Raw genomic sequence first — 20,441 nt, forward strand, 5'->3', positions numbered from 1 at the left:
AACCGATTTGGGGAGTTGTAAGACAACAAATGTGGGGAGTTGTGAGACACCGTTTTTTTTCGACGTTTTAACGCATCTTTCATAAGTACCTCGCAATATTCATGCATTGTTTGTATATATATCATGTATATATATCTTCTGCAAAGGTGCAATGCCGAAAAAGTTAAGCAGAAACAACTCCATTCATTGCAATGTATGCGATCGAGCTGTGCACCTAAAGTGTACCAATTTACGAACTGGTTATTATACATGTTCTCACTGCGAATCATCAGATTGATGGCATTGCATTTTTTATACACTTTTTTATAACAATTGTCTTTTCTTTTTTATTTTTCATCTTAATAAAGAACTAACAACTAAAATAAGTCATTTTTATTGATTTAAACCATGGTGTCTCACAACTCCCCACATTTTTGTATTTTGTATTATATTTTATATTATTATATACAATTTTAATTTTAAGGAAAATTGTAGTTTTGTTAAATAGGCCATACCAATAGCTTCCAGTATTCATTGACTAAAGATTCCATCGTTGACATATGCAGAATATTAAGATTTTGAGTAATACGGGTCCAAAAACAAAACCCGTCTCACAACTCCCCATTCTCCCTTATCTGTGGACACCAAATTTCGTTGGTTTTTCAGGAAAACTCACCACTTCAGACGAATTGAAAGACTGTTACAATTGAATGACTGTTGGCAATGTTAAGAAGCCTCCACATTCAGCTTGTGTTATAGCTTGGTGTGCTTTTGGGTTTTGAAGCATGACTGGACCGTAATTTTTTGCCAAATGCGGCCGAAAATGCTACTATTGTCATCGGGTTGCATTAAGCGCAAATGTTAGTAGGCTAAAGGAATGTCACACAACCATAGACACAAAAATAAATTTCTCTCAAATTTCAGTTCAAATAATTTCGCGTAGTTCCTACGGTAACCTAAATAAAGTGATTTTAGCACCCACCGTAGGAATATTTCTTAAGGGAGTAAGTTAAAAACTAAGCCTAAGCGGCTAATCTAAAAGCCACTGAACTTGAAGAAACCTTATTTCCTGCATCTCAAAATTCTCAATTAGTTAAAACAACTGATTGGACCTTTTACAAAAAAAACAAACCGTTGTCTCTCAGCGGCGGCACAACGAACATTTAGCGACTCTGACTCTCCATAATATTTTCATTCCGAATGCTTCAAATTTATACAAACATAAAAAAAAAATCTTCTTATTGCAACCCCCTTTATAATAAATAGCTTATCAACCTAGAATGTCGCGTGAAGTGTACCCACTTTAGGTTGTTAGTAAATGACTATATTAAGCAGTTGTGGTTAATAAAAATTTTAGTTTTTTTTAAACTTCACTTCCGTGTAGTTCTCAGTGTTAAATGTGTAAATAGTAAAAGAAAACAAAGTAAACCGTAATGTTCACGCGTAAGTCGGTCGCGCTTTTCAATTTTATTCTCTTCTGCATTGCTTTTAGTGCAATGCCCGCGCACGCCGCGCGCATACTCGGCTTCTTTCCGACGTCATCAAAGTCCCACAACCTCATACACAATGCCATTGCCGACGCTTTAGCACGCGCTGGACACAATGTGACTGTTATCGGTATCATGAAAAATGTCTACCCCAAAGCGCCCTACAAATTTATACAGGTCGATCCGACAGAAGTTGCACAAACGAGTCAGCTCTCTATGAAAAATATGGTCAGCAAACCGAAGCACTTCTACTTGTCTCTATTCACCATGCCGCAGTCGATCTCCGCTATTGACAATCAAACTCTCAATCATCCAAAGATGCGAGAATTCTTGCGCAATAATGGCGTAGGTGCTTTTGATCTGGTGATATTGGGCTATGCACTCAATGATTTCACGATGGGACTTGGTGCGCATTTTCGCTGCCCGATTGTGTCCTCCTTTCAGATACAACCGACTTTCGTGAATCATCGTTTGGTGGGTAACCCAGCGGAACAGTCGTATGTGCCTATGCTGTTTAGTAATCTAAAGCAGCCTTTGACATTTATGGATCGCGTGGTGAATTACCTGGCTAATTTTTTGGAGCAGTGGATTTTGTTACCGATTTTTGAAAGAGAGTGGCTAAAAGTTTACAAGTAAGTGATGAGGGAATGAGCAGACATACCTAGAAGGGAAAAATGGCATTGCAGTGATGATTTATTGAATAGAATACAAACTGTGACTGGTGACACTCAGTGGCATAGCACTGATGATTTATGGGATAGCACTAAATGTGACTGCTGACTGCTGACTGGTGACTAGTGATTGGTGAAATTCAATGATAACTGACAGGAATACTGAGTCAACTGAAGTGTGCGTAAGAGAAAAATGGCATAATAGTAAATATGATTGCTGACTGGTGACTGGAGATACTCGGTGGCCGCTGACAGTGATACTGTTGCAACTGACGTATAATATGAGAGAGAAATAGCACTGCAGCATTGATTTATTCATTAGCACTCAAAGATTTAAAGGGAAAAGCAGTAAGGTTTCGCTATGAATATAAACTCAATTTTTTTTTAATTTTCGATTTAAATACTTTAGTAGCTGACAGGTGACATCAGGTAGCTGGATAGGTGTATGGCAAAATTTTTCATCTCTATGGCTTTCATAATATTCCAGTTCAATGTCACAGTTTACGCAATCTATTGTAAATTATTTTATTATTGTAAACAAAAGCCTATCAATGCTTCTTATCAGAGTACGAAAGTCACTCAACTCAACGCTCGCTATCACAAGACCAAAATAAAAAACCAAAATAATAATATGCAGAAAGTAAAGAGCACGAATACTTCTGGTTGAGCGTAAAATATCAGCAGTAGGCTAGTTTGTAGATCTACTATTATAATAAAATATCAAAAAGGGTGGAACAAGTTTTTTCAAACAGCGCTCGCCTATCGCGAACGTATAGCTAATCTCTGAGAACGCGAATATTTAGTGTAAGATCAGAGTATATAAAATTTATTACAATACTATCATTTTTTTTTGCTTTAACTGCTATTGGAGCATAGGGCGTGAGAGTTTAGAATCTTCAGAAATCGAGAGCGGTATGCGCCATATTTCAACTAGCAGAAAGAAGACCCCTAACGGACCGGGGAATATAATTTCCGCCTTATGAATGGCAACGCAGGTTTCAAGGGTTATTCGGAGTGTGGGAAATTTACTGGCAGTTTATTAATTCACCGTAAAGAGGTAAAGAGAATCTCTATAACTCCTACAAAATTATTATTAATTATGCGAGATTCCGAGCTAAGAGGCCATATGGCCAATAGTCCAGGGAACCCTTAAGTATTCCCGTGGGAATACGTTTTTAAGCGCCTTTTTATTTATTTATTTATTTATTAATAATGAAACATAATTATAAATAACTATATTACAAAAAGAGGCACTAACTACTAAGACTATCGGCCTAATGTTTATCTAATATATTTTAACATTACTGAGTATAACAACTTAGATTTAGAGAACATTTTATCATCATTGTATTATACAAGATATAGTAGATTGTTTTGGTATATAAACTTGTAAATATCTTTAACATTATCGGGTGAGTATTTTCTTAATGCGACGGAAGGTGATTGGTTTTTAAATATGTTTTTCCTACTATTGGAAAACTTAGGGCAATGATCTAAAATGTGATTTATAGAGAGTGGGCGGTTGCATATACTAGACTCGGGGGCTGCTTTCCCAGTTAGAAGGTGTTCGTGGCTAATTTTAGTATGACTTAGACGGCATCTTGTGAAAATTTTTAGCTGCTGAGAGGAGCATTTCGATGTGATATGTGGCCTATTTCGTTCCGGATTTACGCGCTTGTAGGCATGCTGATATTTGCACCAATCGTTGTGTGTGAATTCTTTAATAACGCCTTTTTAGAGAAAGAAAGAAATGACTGGCGCGCTTTGTTAAAATCGACCAAAATCACATAAGCGGTTATCGCGCCAATCAAGAAAAAGAAGAAGCCCCGGGCGTAAGGGCATTAAACGCCAATTTGTTTGTCCGCAAGGCAGGCAAGTTTTGAAGTGAGGTGGTCAGTCATGCTTATCAGCTCCGCGGCCACATGAGTTGCGTAGATCTCAACGTTAAGATTCTCTCAATCCGAGTTTCTGGAAGAACGCAACAAACAAAAAGAGATAGTGTTTTTAAGCCCATTTCTGCCCTGCGTTTCTGGACTCATACAAACGTTTGTCTTTTTTACACAACTTGACTTGCGCCTTTGCCTTCTGCTTATTTGTATTATATACTGCAGAGCATGAGTTCATTGGCCGTAACTTGCTTGACTTTATGAATTTAATTGCTTGAGTGATGCATTAGACGCAGCGACGCTTTGTTATCACAAAATTCCCGTTTTTCCTGATTGAGTCGTTTTCATATTTATTCGCTGAACTCACAACGACTGCTCCTCAAATACATAACGTCCAAATCTCAAGCGCAGTTTAACGCAAACCTTTCATTAAGTCAGTTAACTAAAACGCTCGCCTTGTGAAAATTCTCGTCATAAAATATGTTTAGTACAAAGTTAAATATTTTAATAATCACAACGCTTGCCTGCTCCACCTTGCACTCGCCGCAATCGGTAGACGCAGCCAGCGCACGCATACTCGGGCTCTTCACATCGTTCTCCAAATCGCACATGCTGATCTACTGCTCCGTGGCAGAAGAGTTGGCACGCGTCGGACATGATGTCACCGTCATTGGCATGACCAAGAATGTCTACCCAAATGCCACATATAAATATATACAGCTACAGCTGCCGAATGGTGGCCAAGTAGATGGAAAAGCACTGCGCAGCGTCGTCAATAGCCGGCAGTCGTTCATTCAGAGTATGCTGGTCACAACCAGAGAGTCTATGCGAATGGCGAATGAGACATTGTGGGAGCCGCGTATGCGCGCCTTTCTGCACGATAATCACGCGGGTGCATTTGATCTTTTACTATTCGGTTTTGTGATGAACGAATTCCAAATGGGTATAGCGGCGCATTTTCAATGTCCTATTGTGATATTGTGGGTAATACAACCGGCCTTACAAATTAATCGCTTTGTGGGCAATCCTGATGTGGTAGACTATGTGCCCACCTTGTTCAGTCATCTCAAGCAGCCAATGGGCTTTCTTCAAAGAGTGAAAAACTATATTACAGCGTTGGTGGAGGATCTGTTGTGTGTCTATTTGGATCAACGAGCACAGCAGTTATATGAGTAAGTTAGAAAGTGGTGAGGAAATTTGGTACTTAGGAGAGTTGGAATAGTGCGAACAAATAGAACGTTTCTAGTTTATTTTACCTTCGCAAGAAGGCACTCTTATTTGTAGTGTGCGTCATGATGTTGTCCCACAAATGGATGAACTTAGAGTTTTAAGTCGACTCCGTATGGTTTTTTATGAGGAGCTTTTTCGTGGAGGTTTAGGGAGAGACCCCTATTAGAAAAAACTTTTTCTATTGTATTATTTGGTGTGTCATGCACGGAGATTCGAACCTGTGCACCTCCGAATGGTAATCACACACCAACCCATGAGGCTATTACTAATGCTGGTAAAAACAGAAAGTTATATCTAAACAACGCCCCCGTCCATCCAATGAATACCGGTTCCTTCAAGCCCACATGCATAAAGCAGCCTTCCCGAACTGCATATAATCTGGAGCAAAAACCGTCTATCTCCGAAACGACATTTCTTCCACAATCCGGCTTTGATAGAATCGAAAAGGGCGTCCAATTTCGTCGCTCCGTTCATAAAACTTCGAGAGTAGTCTACGAGATAGATCCCAGTTAATGTTCGTGGGCAAAGCTTGGATGTCGTGGGAACTTGTTAACGACTCTATGTTTGCCTGTGGCAGCTACGTGTAATCAAATAATTGTTACTGTACCTGCCACACTTCGTTAAATCCAAGTGCAAATAATGATCGAAGTTCTTATCTGCGATATAAAATCAAATTACATGCACCTGTTTGCATATCGAGCAACTTATCAGTCAACTAACAGCGGCAAAACGCTTAGTAGTGTAACTGCCTTGTCAGCGCGCGGTTTGCGGTTTAAGCAATTATGGCATCCGTATCATTATCGCTTATTGCACTCAGCGTCGTACTCGTACTCTCCACCATCATCCATAGCAGCGATAGTGCGCGCATACTCGCTTTCTTCCCCACCACCATGCGATCGCATCAGCTGATGAATTGCGCACTGGCGAATGCACTCGCCCAAGCTGGCCACAATGTCACTGTGCTTGGTGCCACAAGGAATGTTTACCCGGGCGCCAAATATCGGTACATACGCATAGATGGGCCCACCATTGGTGATAATGTGACTAAACTGGTTATAAATATGCCAGACATGACGGGCTTCAAATACACGGGCCTTTTACATCCTCTACTCCGCACACACAATGCAACACTGGCACAACCGCGAATAAAGCAGTTTTTACATTCCTACAAAGAGGACAGCTTCGATCTACTGCTGATCACTTATGTGGGCAACGATTTTCATTTGGGTTTGGGTGCACATTTCAAGTGTCCCATTGTAATGTTCTCTGTAGCAGCGCCAACGCAAAAGTTGCACAATTGGCTAGCGAATTCTCATGAGATATCCTATGTGCCCACTCGCCTAAGCGGATTGATGCAACCAATGGCTTTCCACGATCGTGTGCTAAATTTTCTGTGGTATCTATTCGAAGTGTTTGCTATTGATGACTTCATGGAAGCACCACTGCAAGAATTCTACAAGTAAGTGCGGTTGGGGAAGGGTTTAAATGTGCTATTAGTTAAATAATTTTTAATAATAATTAAACAATGGCTTGAAAATGGGCCACAAAGTAATACACCCGCATAACAACGCGCAGTTTCATGCCGCAAAAGGCGTGAACGCGTACTTCGAGGCACTGAAATAGGTCTTACTTCACCTACCGTACACTTTAGGCATTGCCACTTCCGACTATCCTCTGTTTTAATCGTTGACACATACTTTGACTGATTAGCATTTTTACTTTTATTCAGAAGTCGCAAAATGTATCGATTCTTGGATTGGCTCGTAGGAGAATTAGTTATTCTTGTGCCACTCGAAAGTTGAGTTAGTGGCAAACGATAGACCGTACTTTGAAGCGTAAAAATCTTAAATTTTGTTGAAAATATGGGCGGTGTACCACCTATTCTACCACTAATCCGTTCCCAGAAAAATAAAGGGTGATCAATTTAAATGTATCTAATTTTAAATTGAAATAAAACCACGAAAATTCAATTTGATTGAGCAATCTTTATTATTTTTAGTAGAACCATTCATTACATACATATATTTTTTAAAGATAATTCCTTTCAAATGTTGGCCGCAACTGCGCCGTAGTCGGTCATCCGTAAACACCAATTTTGAATGACCCGCTGGAGGACTTAGGTCGGTATTTCGTGAATTACTTTATCAATATTGGCTCCCATGCCTCAATCGAAGCTGGTTTGTATACAAAGTATTTAGACTATACATAACCCACAATTAAAAATCCAAGGGTGTGATATCATACGATCTCGGTGGCCAATTCACTGGTCCGAGACGAGAGGTAAATTGCTCACCGTTTTGTGGGAACCAAGAGTTCTAGAGATCAGGGACTTAAATTTGCGACATCAAAATCAAAAAGTCGTTTATCATGGCGCGATAGCGTTCGCCATTCACTGTTACATTGGCGCCAGTCCCAACTTTGAAGTTTTATGGGCCGATGATTCCTCCAGCCCATAGGCCGCACCAAACGGTTGTTTTCAATGGATGTAATGGCTGTTCTTGAATAGCTTCCGGTTGCGCTTCCGCGCAGATAGGGCAATTTTTCTTATTGACGTAGCCATTAAGAAAAAAATGGGACTCATCGCTGAACAAAATTCGTTTCCCAAAACACTTTTCACGAAGAGTCGCTTTTCCTTGGTGAAACGCTAATGAACACTGAAAAAAATTATATATTTAGTTTGACAGTAGTCACGTGTGATCTGTCAAAAACCTCCATTGTAAAAAGTACCCCCAATCACCATTTATAAGGTCACCTGCTTTGCGCAAAATTCTTGAGAGGCTTTCACAAACAAGTTTTAATTACATTTCCAAAAATGCTGCTATTGTGGGTACCCTACTGCTCATTACACATTATTTATTTACTTATTTATAGTAGAAAAGTTAGATAATAAATCATATTTTTGTCATCCAACTTACTAAATATGGCGAGGCATTGCCCGATGAAGAAAAACTACTAACAAAACACCGAAATAGTTTTCTCTAGCAAGAATGATAGAAAGAAGATTGCGCCCATCAAGAGTGCGTAACGTCACGTTTCTCCGAGTTGTGCAGCGTTGCCAACCACTTGCTCTTCATAATAAATTTAGTGCTTTTCTATACCCAAAATGCGAAAATTTTGAAGTTTCGTGTTTGTTTCTTTTTTTTTTTTAATTTAAAGCTACCGAAACTTTAAGTTAAAAAAAACTATATTATTAAACAAAAAAAGGTTAAAAAAAGGTCACTCTGAGAAGATTTTAGTGCTAACGACGATTGTTTGACTCTTATAAAATTTGATAATTTGAAAGTGTAAATTTAATTTTTGGCTCCATTTAAGGTTATGCAATAATATTAAATCTTCTTCTCTCAATTCTTCTTAAGATTGAAAACCTTTTTACAATGCGAATTAAAACCATAGAGGTGTAATCGTTTCTTCCGGCCATCAATCCTTAGTGGGACATAGGGCATCAAGAGGTGTATTCATTGCAAAAATAAGCCACAAAATACCAGAAAATACTAAAGAAACCATACTGACTTTTTTACAAAAAGAGTACATTATCTAGTTACATAACCTCAAATATAGCAAAAAAAGTCGTTCCCTTAACAAAGAGTCTCGCTTGACAAAAAAACTCATAAATTAAATTGTACATAAGCATAACACATTTATTTTAAACAAACGCACATTTTAAAGACAATTTGTCACGCATACAAAGTTCTTTAAGTAATTCAATAGAAATTTGGTGTTTTATTTTCTTTAAATGGGCATTTTAGTGCATTTTTATATCCAATGCTAGGCAAGAGAGAGAGATTTGACTGCTGAAGGCTTGAAGAACACCAACAACAACTGCAATCGCGAGCAATGCTACCAGATGTTAAAAAAAGAAAAGCTAAATAAAACGGAGTGAATTATTGAACTAATTTTTAAAAAATGTATATTTTACAAAATTATAAACATTACTTTTAATTAGAAAAGGCTAGAAAAATGTTATGAAGAAAGAACTAAAATTCCGAGAGTAAATAACAAAAAAAAAATGCTAAATCAAGTTATTATTCTTTCCATCATGTTTCTCTAGTATATGAAAATGTTGTTGTTCAGCCAATACAGGCAACTGCGTATAAGCAGCTACTGTGACGATAAAAATATGTATTTTAATTATCTATAAGAGACTATCAAGACGCAAACCATTGCCTCAATGACTTTCAATTTATGCTTCCAATATAAAGTCGCATTCAGTTTACTTTTGTACGTGCGATCGTCTAGAACTTAACGCTCGGTAGTGTGAAACAATACATTTAACGAAGTCTGCTGTCACATCGCAAGCTCGTATGTACTCGTGTTGCATTACGTAATTCGAATTCGGAATGACGCCTTCGTTGCTATATTGGCTGCTACTGCTCGGCTTGACCGCCAATCACTTCAACGCTGTCACTGCGGCGCGCATACTTGGCTTCTTTCCATCACCCTCCAAATCGCATCTGATAGTGCATGCTGCCATTGCCGACGCATTGGCTAATGCAGGCCATGACGTCACTGTAATTGCCAGCACGAAAAATGCATATCCAAATGCAAAGTACAAGTACATACAAATTAATGGCACAGGATTCGGTAGCGCCATGCTAACGGGCATGATAAATGATTCGGCGCCTTTGTATAGAAAATTTGATGGTATGGTGAGGGCGATATCCAAATCAGCAAACGAATCTATCACAAATCCACGTGTTCAGCGTTTTCTCGAAGAACATAGAGCTGGTGCTTTTGATTTGCTCATACTTGGTTATTTTATGAATGAGTTTCATCTGGGCTTAGCTATGCATTTCCAATGTCCTATTATCGTGTCCTTTTCGGCACAACCCATGATTGCGATCCACCAGCTATTGGGCAATCCCAGCGAGGCGGCTTACGTGCCGACCTTGTTGAGTAATCTGGTACAACGGATGGATTTTTTTGCGCGTATGAAGAACTATGTCGTTACGCTGTTTGAAGAGTTTGGCGTTGTACGGTTGATGAGGCAACAACAGCAAAAGCTTTACGAGTAAGTTTTTGAAAGAAGGAAAAAGCAAAAGGGGAGACAAACTCAAAACCTCGATTTAATTACTTCAGAAAAAATGTTTAACATGGGATATAAAAAATAATGTACCATCTTACTACCGTAAGTAAGGTGGTAGGTAGGTGGGGAGGTAGAAGTCGGAGTCAGTATTTCGGTTTTCATAATAAAATTGTACGGTTTGTAAACGTTGTTGAGGCGTAAGTTTTTCCTAGATGAGACGCAAACGAATACTGAGAAAAAGTATATATTTAGTTTGGCAGTAGTCACGCGTGATCTGTCAAAAACCTCCATTGGAAAAAGTACCTTCAATCACCCTTTATAAGGTCACCTGCTTTGTGCATAATTCTTGAGAGGCTTTCACAAACAAGTTGTAAGAGGCGTTAGCTTATGAAGATAACAACAATAAATTACATTTCTAAAATTGGCCAGCTATTGTGGGTACAGAACTACTCATTACACATTATTTATTTACTTATTTATAGTAGAAAAGTTAGATAATAAATCATATTTTTGTCATCCAACTTACTTGCCCGATGAAGAAAAACAGTTTTCTCTAGTATATGTATGAAAATGTTGTTGTCAAGTCAATACAGGCAACTGCGTATAAGCAGCTGCTGTGACCATAAAGATATTTATTTTAATTATCGATAAGATACTATCAAAATGCAAAACATTGCCTCAATGACTTTCAATTTATGCTTCCAATATAAAGTCGCATTCAGTTTACTTTTGTACGTGCGATCGCCTAGAACTTAACGCTCGGTAGTGTGAAACAATACATTTAACGAAGTGTACTGTCACATCGCACGCTCGTATGTACTCGTGTGATATTACGTAATTTGAATTCGAAATGTAGCCTTCGTTGCTATATTGGCTGCTACTGCTCGGCTTGACCGCCAATCACTTCAACGCTGTCACTGCGGCGCGCATACTTGGCTTCTTTCCATCACCCTCCAAATCACATCTGATAGTGCATGCTGCCATTGCCGACGCATTGGCTAATGCAGGCCATGACGTCACTGTAATTGCCAGCACGAAAAATACATATCCAAATGCAAAGTACAAGTATATACAAATTAATGACACAGGATTCGGTAGCGCTGTGCTAACGGGCATGATAAATGATTCGGCGCCTTTGTATAGACAATTTGATGGTATAATGAGGGCGATATCCAAATCAGCAAACGAATCTATCACAAATCCACGTGTTCAGCGTTTTCTCGAAGAACATAGAGCTGGTGCTTTTGATTTGCTCATACTTGGTTATTTTATGAATGAGTTTCATCTGGGCTTATGTGGTTACGCTGTTTGAAGAGTTTGGTTTTGTACGGTTCATGAAACATCAACAGCAAAAGCTTTACGAGTAAGTTTTTGAAAGAGGGGAAAAGCAAAAGGGGAGACAAATTCAAAACTTCGATTTAGTCACTTCAGAAAAAATGTTTAACCTGGGATATAAAAAATAATGTACCATCTTACTACTGTAAGTGAGGTGGTAGGTAGGTGGGTAAGTAGAAGTGACAGTCGGTCTTTGAAACAGCTCACTTAGACCGTTGCCGATCCATTGTTACTGCTACTCCTCGTTAAACTATTTTGTTTTATGTGCAAACCCATTGATCTGCCTGATATTTACATTCCTAAGGTAATCAGTATCATTCAAGAACGATGAGCCAAAGTATCTAAACCTAGTGGCATGCGCGCAAGAGAGTGACAGAAAAGACGTCTGACAGACTCTTCCTTCTTCTCATTCTTTCAGTTTCTGCAATAGCCGAATCGATATGCATTAAATCTTTGAGTAAGTCGAAGTAGAAAGCAGTGGTCAGTGCTATAAGCAATGAATAAGGGGAATTAAGCTAAAATTTGTTTAGTAAGTTGTTTCACTTAGGTTAGGGTAATACTGTCAGAGGTATTTAGTGCCAAATGTCATGTCTATATTTACATTTTTTCACGGTTTCGCACGTATTCTGTGAATATTTTCTTGAGCAAAGAAGTTGCCTTAAATTTAGTTTGCAAAATTTCATTTCTGCTTTAAAACCATGGGGAATATTGCAGAAGGACCCCAGTGAACAGGCTTATTTACTTATTGTATTAATTGACCGTAAACCACATTCTCACATTAGCTCGCTCTAAACGAATGTTCGGAAGCTACTTGGACAAAGCCCAAAAGTTATGAGTTGCTTATACCTTAAGCAGCAGAATCGTGCTGGCCACTTCAAAGTGAATGGCAATCAGAGATTTTCCGCACTTGCGTAGACTTCTACCACACCAGTGACCAGGCTACTTCACAAGAAAAATTGTTCAAGTGTTGCTCGGTAGAAAGGCATTGAAGAGAGTGAGGTGAAAATTGCACATTTTTCAGAATTTCTTTCGGCAGTGAATCTCCACAGAAACCTTGGAAAAAAGTTGATTTTCGGTATACGAGTGCATCATAACTCGCAACAGAATCATCTAAAGCAAAAAACCGTAACTGCATTTATTAGAGTATTTGTTTGGCGAAGTGTTCGCAGGTTTTATTTTTATTTTTCAATTTTTCGTAGCACTTGGAAGCTCATTTTCACCAAAAAACTCATTTTTCCAAAAAATTAAATCGGTTAAATTGTTATTGTAAAGTTAGTTATTATTTAAAAAAGCTCCAAAGCAATCCTAATGAATTATAAGAAGAAGTACTATTCAAAATTTTAAAGGATTGGCACAGTTGATTTAGGGTAATGGCGTACATAAACTTCAAGAATAACAAGTTTCAAAAAACGCTTTAAACTCGAAGAAGTAAAGAAACCCAGCTTGAATACTCACAATTTTGTCAACTTAGCTCCAATGAATTTGAAATTTCAACACAATATTCTTCAGTTATTATGCATTCATCTAAAAAAATTAAAAAAAATCAAAAAAGTTCAAATACCTTACCCCTGCCCCCACTTGATACAAAAATTAGCATAGCTTCTATTAAATTAAGGGTTGTTGTAATTATTTACACTAGAATCCATTAGGAAGAAAATTTAACGAATCCAGTCGACACACTTTTCTAATTAGACGTCAAAATTTTATTATAGTCACATTAATTAGAGTGTGTATTAAATTTGACTCCAACCTTTACCCCCAACCCTACTCGGCGTTTTTCATTTACTCTTCGCACAAAAACTTGTAATCAATAGCAAAGTCTCAACACAATGTCTTGCAACTGGCGTCAAGAAAATTTTCTCACACTTACGCCGCGGCAGTGAAAATTTAGAGGGAGTCATAAAATCACTAGTTATATACGAACCACTTTGTAACTACATCAATTAGAAACCAGAAATGAACAGTTTTGACCCAGATACTGCGCCAGCAAAAGAAAGCGAATACGACTGTGAGTGACCAGCTAAAAACTGGCGTAGAGTGGTTGTACAACAACTAGAAAAATATAACAAAATATTGCGCAAATTCAAGTTGGAAAAATTAAACGAGAATGTACACGAAATGTGAGGGAGAAATAAGAAGAGTGTTGAAAAAGCGAAGGTTTTTAAGCAAAAATGAAAAGTTAGGTTGGGTTAATCCATTCAAAGAAGCTAATAAAAAGGAAAAAGAAGTTTGTGTTTTGTAAGCACAAAAATCTTAACGAAGCTTTAAAACTTTGTCAGCTCAACAGGAGATTCTGAAAAATTCTCTAAGAACCGAATACTGTTAACGCGATGTGCAGCCGGGTAAGTGACAATGACAGTAAATCAGCCATATGCGAGCATTTCCTGCAAAAAGAGCGCAAACCAGTACAGGCCCCAAATGGATTAATGTAGCGTCACAATTTTGGAACACAAAAAAGTCGACTGCACTGCTCATTTGAAGCGCACACGCGCATACACAACACAACTCAACTAAAAAGAAGCAAGCTCCACAATAATCACTCTCAATAAGTCTCCGAATTTCAGGCATTTTTACTTAGTCATCACAAGCCAAAGTAAAAACCGCCAGCTAACAGCTGTTGCCTGCTGTGTATTTATGTTAGCCGAAAACGGGTTCTACCTCTCAGTATTCAACGAATTGTCCAATTACATAGACCACCAGCAAGTAAGCAAACACGCGCGTGTGTTGCTTGACGCGTCATCTCACGTTTCGTTCGTCTACTCCATAAGATGTGCTTGCGCTACCCGTGCCGCCCCCGAGCGCTCGGAATCTACATCGCCGTATCGTGCCTATTCTCCGTCTATCCGTCGGCATGTGGTGAAGCGGCGCGTGTACTTGGCTTTTTTACTTCACCTTCCAAATCGCACATCATTGTGCACTGCGCAGTGGCCGATGCGCTGGCGCATGCCGGTCATGACGTCACAGTCATCGCTTCCGGACCGAATGTACGCAAGCATGCCAAATATAAATATATCGAATTGCAAACCATGGGCGCACATCCACTCATGTCTACGGATATGGTAAATAAACGTCAAGCATTTTGGCGACGCTTTGGCTCCATGTTGAGTTCGATTAATCGAAATGCCAATGAAACGTTGCATCATCCGCACGTGCAGCAGTTTCTGCAGCAGCACCGTGCGGGGGATTTCGACTTGCTGCTCTTCGGATATTTTATGAACGATTTTCTGTTAGGTTTGGCGGCGCATTTTCGCTGCCCCATTGCGTTCTCTTTCATGATTCAACCGATCTATGCGGTGAATAGATATGTGGGGAATCCCAGCGAGCCGGCATATATGCCAGGCATATTTGGCTATTTGGTGCAGCCAATGAATTTCCGAGAGCGTGTAAAAAATATGATTGTCGCGATAATCGAGGAAAATGTGGTGCAAACGATGTTGGAGTATCACACAAGAAAATACTACAAGTGAGTGAGAAGAGTATTCAAGTGTGATTGAGGGGCTAACAAACCCCAATTTTGTGGAAAGTGTTAAGTGATTTACGTTGGTGAATCTGTTGGATGGATACAACATTTCATTGTACATATACTATATAAAACAGCTTGAACAATAGATAACGGGCGCTGATGTGACTGTGTGGCTAACCGAGCTTTAGTTAGACGTTGTGAATGCGTGATGGGACTACAGTTTTTTGAGCTAGACGACTTGAACACCGCAAACTTTTACTTTTAAAATATCCCTAAAACTATTTTTCTAGCCGCGACCAATTGCTGACTTGCTCTCGCTCTCATTTTAGCCTTTCACACAAACGTTGCAGATCCAACAGGCCGTACATAAACCGATCCCAGTTTATAAACAAATTTTAATTCAACTAAATTTCAAAATGTATTTAATCTCAGTTTTGGCCGGCCGCCGTAGCCGAATGGGTTAGTGCGTGACTACCATTCGGAAGTACGTAGGTTCCAATCTTCGTGCGTAAACATCAAATAATAGACTAATTTTTCTAATAGCGGGCGCCACTGGGCAGGCAATGGCAAACTTCCGAGTGTATTTCTGCTATGAAAAATTTTTTACGAATTTAATCACTCATTCCAATTTTTTCTTCCACATTTTGGGAGTAGTAAGGATCACAACAACTAGCAGATTGAAATTTCATTTCGTGGGTGCTTGTATTCTCAAAACCGGCATATGCATGTGTTTGATTTCGATTTATTGAGCTGCTTATGAGGATGACAGAGCCTCCACTTCCTACTCGATCAAATTTCGTAGATACTCTTTGATTTAGTTCAGAAGTATCTTCTTATCCTTTTCAGTTCATCTTTTTCCCTGGCGTTCTGCCAACTTTCTACTTAAATTGTTTATCTTCCCTAAGATCTTTGGAGAATCAGGAGGTTCATCTACATAGATACCAGCCTCCTAGATACCAGACTTTAGTGGCTGCTTTTCGGAAGCAAGAAATTATCTGAGCTATCCGATGAGATGACTATAGATAAAACCCTATTACACACCTCCTCTTTTCTGCTCAAAAACAAACAGGTTACTGCTCTACCTAAATTAATCAGCAAACTAAACTAATTGGACTAAGATTTATTGTTTTACAACTATTGCTCGCCATTGTTCATTCGGCGCCGAGATAAAAAAAACCTTATTTTTACTTTCAGACTTCTCATGTCTAGAGCGGTCACTTAAAACGCTTTCTCATCTATCATTTGTGCCATTCCCACGTCTCTTATCACCCCGTATCAGAGGCGTTCTTATCAACTTTTTCACTTATCAGCAAATTTATAGATGCCACCTGCTATTAAAAGTTCGCCGTTTGTATTAAATGCAGCCACACAATTGAGTAAATACTGATACCGTTAAGTGTTTTCTTAATCTCATTTTGCTGCAGTTAAGTGGTTCTTGCCCCGTCTAATCCTCATGCAAATATTTAGTAAGCAAAGTCTTCATTAAAAATGATCTAATCTTTGTTCTCTTTGTTGATGCGACTGGTTTAATACGTCCAACTAACTTTTGATGTACGCAGTTGCCTTTGGATATGAAAGTGATTCGGTATTTACCAGCTCCGTTATAATGATATTACGCGGTACATCATTTGTAACAGTCGCGTTCTTCTTTGTCTTTCTCCTGGGTGGCTTCGTTAGCTCACCATCGCTAGTACATTCCGCGCGTATCCTTGGCTTCTTCCCATCACCTTCACCATCGCATCTGCGCATTCATTGTGCCATTGCTGATGCGCTCAACAAAGCGGGACACAATGTCACTGTACTGTCTTCAACCAAAAACCCCTACAAGTGGGCCAAGTATGAATACATACAACTGGATCTGCCTTTGTTTCCTAAGGACTTTCTACGTCGTTTGGTTAAGAAAGAGCAATCCTTGATCGCACGTTATCCACACTTCATTAAAGAAGTCACCAATTTAGCCAATCAATCGTTTTCAAATCCGAATTTGAAGCATTTCCTGGCCACGCATGGTGCAGGCAGCTTTGATCTCATTGTGCTGGGTTACTTCATGAATGATTTTCATTTGGGTCTCAGCGCGCATTTTGAAGCACCAATGGTGATCTCGTTTATGGTACAACCCATTTTTGCGGTACACAATTTAGTGAAGAATCCAATAGAGGCCGCCTATGTCCCGACCCTGTTCAGCGAATGCAAGCAGCCATTGGACTTTTGGGAACGTGTACAGAATTTTGTTGTATCCATTTTCGAAACATATTTTATAACCCTGAAAGTGGAGCGAGAATCACAAAAGTTTTACGAGTAAGTCGAGTGAGAGAAAAAGTAATAAATTTGTCTGAGAATGAAAAGTTGTTTTGTGAGAAATCGTTGAGAAAGGAAAGTAGGAAAGAAAAGTGGGAAAAATGTACCGGGTGAAAGTGACTCTGACGTTTAAATACAAGCAAAGTATTCGGCCGCCGTAGCCGAATTGGTTGGTGTGTGACTACCATTCGGAATTCACAGAGAGAACGTAGGTGCGAATCTCGGTGAAACACCAAAATTAAGAAAAACATTTTTCTGATAGCGGTCGCCCCTTGGCAGGCAATGCCAAACCTCCGAGTGTAGGCCCCTCCATTACTGTAATAACATCAAGACGCACACCAAATAGGAAGAGGAGCTCGGCCAAACCCCTGAAAAGGGTCTACGTGCCAATTATATATAAATATGTATATATAAAGTAAAAAAATATGTTGCTCGCGAAGTTAAAGTGAGCAATCGCTTGTGTTATGGGTTATATATTCGTAAACTGGGACTCCTCGGTTTGAGTCTGCAAGAAACACTGACTTAAGAAGCTTTAAGCAAGCCAGTCTGACTCAAAAATCAATAAGGCCATATAAGACATCGGACAAAAATGAAGACCATAGAGTCTCCTCGACCAATTAAATAAGTTCAATTATTAGCGCAAGAGTCAGAGTTCGGTGATCAATATATTGCGGATCGAAGTTCGCAGTCAGAAAACCACGAGGTCCACAAGTGAACAGTTTATATTTTCAACTTTACGGCTCGTGAAATTCTAAATGAGTTATATGGTATGACATGATAGCAAAAGTTTATTCTAATCGTAGTCGCCAATCGGCAGGCCATGCCAAACCTCTGAATGTATTTCTGTTATGAAAAAGCTGCTCATAGAAATTAAAAACAAATAGTCAAAAATTAAGCAGAAAGACTTGAACTCACAGCTCAACGCATTTAAGTGAGTTTTTCTAAGCCATTGAAACTATTGAACTAATCAACGAAAATTTTAAAAGTTGAAAATTTCTGGGAATTTTAGGAGTGTGCTATAAAATGCACTTTTAATTGAGTGTCAGCAGTGATTGGTATCAGAAGTTGCTCTGAGTTATTTCTATATGCGTGTGGACCGCAATCTTTACTTTCTCTTCCTTTCTTTATTTAAATATACCCTTTGCCAATTATCTAAAACTCATTATGCTTTCCACTGTCTTCTCTTTTAGCTACAACTTCCCGCCAGATCGTTACCCACCACTCGATGAGGTGCGCAAAAATGTCTCGCTGGTCTTCGTCAATCACCACTTCAGCCAGGGTCCAATTCGTCCCAACGTTCCCAATCTAATCGAAATCGGTGGCATACAAATCAAAGAGAAACCCGATCCTCTGCCCGCGGATATTGGTAAGGTGCTCGACGAAGCCAAAGAGGGCGTCATCTATTTCAGTTTGGGCACCAATATTCAAAGTACACATCTAACCGAGGAGAAGGCGAAGATAATGTTCAATGTTATCTCGAAGCTGCCTTACAAAGTGCTATGGAAATGGGGCGACTCAGACCGACCTGGTCAATCGAACAACATCATCTACAAGGATTGGCTGCCACAGGACGACATACTCGCGCATCCTAATATCAAGCTGTTCATCACACATGGCGGTATGGGCAGCGTGGTGGAGGCACAATATCATGGCGTGCCCATGGTGGGCATACCGCTCTTTGGCGATCAACCATCAAATATGGCAAATGTTGAGCGTTCGGGCTACGGCCTCTCCGTGGACTACATAACGTTGTCGGAGGAGAGTCTTAACAAAGCCATACAGGAAGTGCTGCACAATCCCAAGTATACAAAGACGGTGCGTGACTTCTCGCGCTTGTATCGCGACCGCCCAATGTCACCGCGTGAGACAGTCGTCTACTGGGTGGAGTATGTACTGCGGCATAACGGCGCCAAGCACATGCAATCGCCGGCGGTCCACATGAATCGCTGGCAACTAATGTCACTCGATGTAATCGGCTTTTTATTGGCAATCTTTGGCTGCGTTGTGGCTGTGTTCGTGAAGATTTGCATGCTGCTGTGTTGTAGAAGAAAGACAAAAACAGCCAAGGTGACCAAAGTTAAGGTGAAGAAAGCGAAAAAGAACGAGTAAATGGGAGAAATATTTTTAATATAGTTTAGTATTGTAAATAATTGAGTTGGAAAGTATGATCGATTTTTTTAACTAAATAAATATTTTTAATATATTTCTTTTATTTTGTGCTTCGTTAATAAATTTGAATGGATTAGCGATCCTAGCTTTTGAGAAATTTGATGAGAAAATATTTACCATATACTTGCATATTACCGTTATGCGAAATTAGAAGACAAATACTGTCCTAATAAGATAAGGAAATATTTTTACAAAATAAAGATTTTAGAAACGAATATTTCCAAATGAAAATACGCATTAAACTTTTTTATTCTGGAGCAGAATTACACTCGCAGGTTTGTCTTTGCCTGCTAAGAGGGGTCCGCTATGAGAAAAAACTTTTTCTTCATTTTGGTGTTTCACGGAGATTCGAACCAACGTACTCCGAATTCCAAATGGTAGTCGCGCTCCAACCCATCCAAATTTCTATGAGGTTTTCGACAGGCCATGTTCTCCAATTCAGAACACAAACTGTAGTCCAATGAATTCAGATCTGAACTTCCAAGCAGCCAATCTTCTGGGGCCATGAGCCCAGGAATATTGATATTTATCCTTATGCTTGGTTGTTTTAGCCTTATGGGCTGGAGCGGAATCTTGCTGGAAGATCAAACGCTCTCCATTACAGAGAGTACTGCTTAACTGCCACACCACGCCTTCTAAGACATCCTCCTGGTACACTTTGGCCACGGTCTTAACACCTTTTTCGCAGAAATGAGGGGATGAAACGCCTTTACAAGACACTCCACATCAAAGCATAAAAGAGGCTGGATGGTGGCCACGCCGAACCCTTGGAACAAAATTTTTTTGCGTTTTTAGAAGTTTTAGCATAGATTTTGTCGTTTTGCTTATTAAAAACTATTCACTTCTTCAACTGTGAAAACTTTCTCATATGTGAAAAGAATATTTTCATGGCCGTTAACC

General features: G+C 39.3%; 2 protein-coding genes across 5 annotated transcripts; both read left to right on the top strand.

The window, feature by feature from the left end:
• The first annotated feature begins 1,475 nt into the window (after nt 1-1,475).
• On the top strand, nt 1,476-2,102 carry LOC129238426 (UDP-glycosyltransferase UGT5-like). The gene has a single exon (XM_054873449.1). It carries the CDS (start codon nt 1,476-1,478, stop codon nt 2,100-2,102), a length of 627 nt encoding a protein of 208 aa, XP_054729424.1.
• A 2,345-nt stretch (nt 2,103-4,447) lies between these two features.
• On the top strand, nt 4,448-19,774 carry LOC129238019 (UDP-glucosyltransferase 2-like). Of its 4 annotated transcripts, none has more exons than XM_054873048.1 (2): nt 4,448-5,195; nt 18,563-19,774. In XM_054873048.1, exons 1-2 carry the CDS (start codon nt 4,504-4,506, stop codon nt 19,479-19,481), a joined length of 1,611 nt encoding a protein of 536 aa, XP_054729023.1. In that variant the 5' UTR covers nt 4,448-4,503; the 3' UTR covers nt 19,482-19,774. The 4 variants fall into 4 exon arrangements, with proteins under 4 accessions (XP_054729023.1, XP_054729024.1, XP_054729025.1 ...); XM_054873049.1 differs by lacking the exon at nt 4,448-5,195 and adding an exon at nt 6,005-6,712; XM_054873050.1 differs by lacking the exon at nt 4,448-5,195 and adding an exon at nt 9,482-10,261.
• Nucleotides 19,775-20,441: the final 667 nt, after the last annotated feature.

The sequence above is a fragment of the Anastrepha obliqua genome, chromosome 2 (genome assembly GCF_027943255.1).
Source record: "Anastrepha obliqua isolate idAnaObli1 chromosome 2, idAnaObli1_1.0, whole genome shotgun sequence".
NCBI classification, from domain to species: domain Eukaryota; kingdom Metazoa; phylum Arthropoda; class Insecta; order Diptera; family Tephritidae; genus Anastrepha; species Anastrepha obliqua.

Bases quoted from the DNA above. Each gene is read 5' to 3' on its own strand.
- LOC129238426 (XM_054873449.1), top strand. From the start codon at position 1,476: ATGCCCGCGCACGCCGCGCGCATACTCGGCTTCTTTCCGACGTCATCA.
- LOC129238019 (XM_054873047.1), top strand. From the start codon at position 14,380: ATGTGCTTGCGCTACCCGTGCCGCCCCCGAGCGCTCGGAATCTACATC. The intron at 15,075-18,562 runs GTGAGTGAGAAG...CTTCTCTTTTAG, and splicing joins CACACAAGAAAATACTACAA to CTACAACTTCCCGCCAGATC.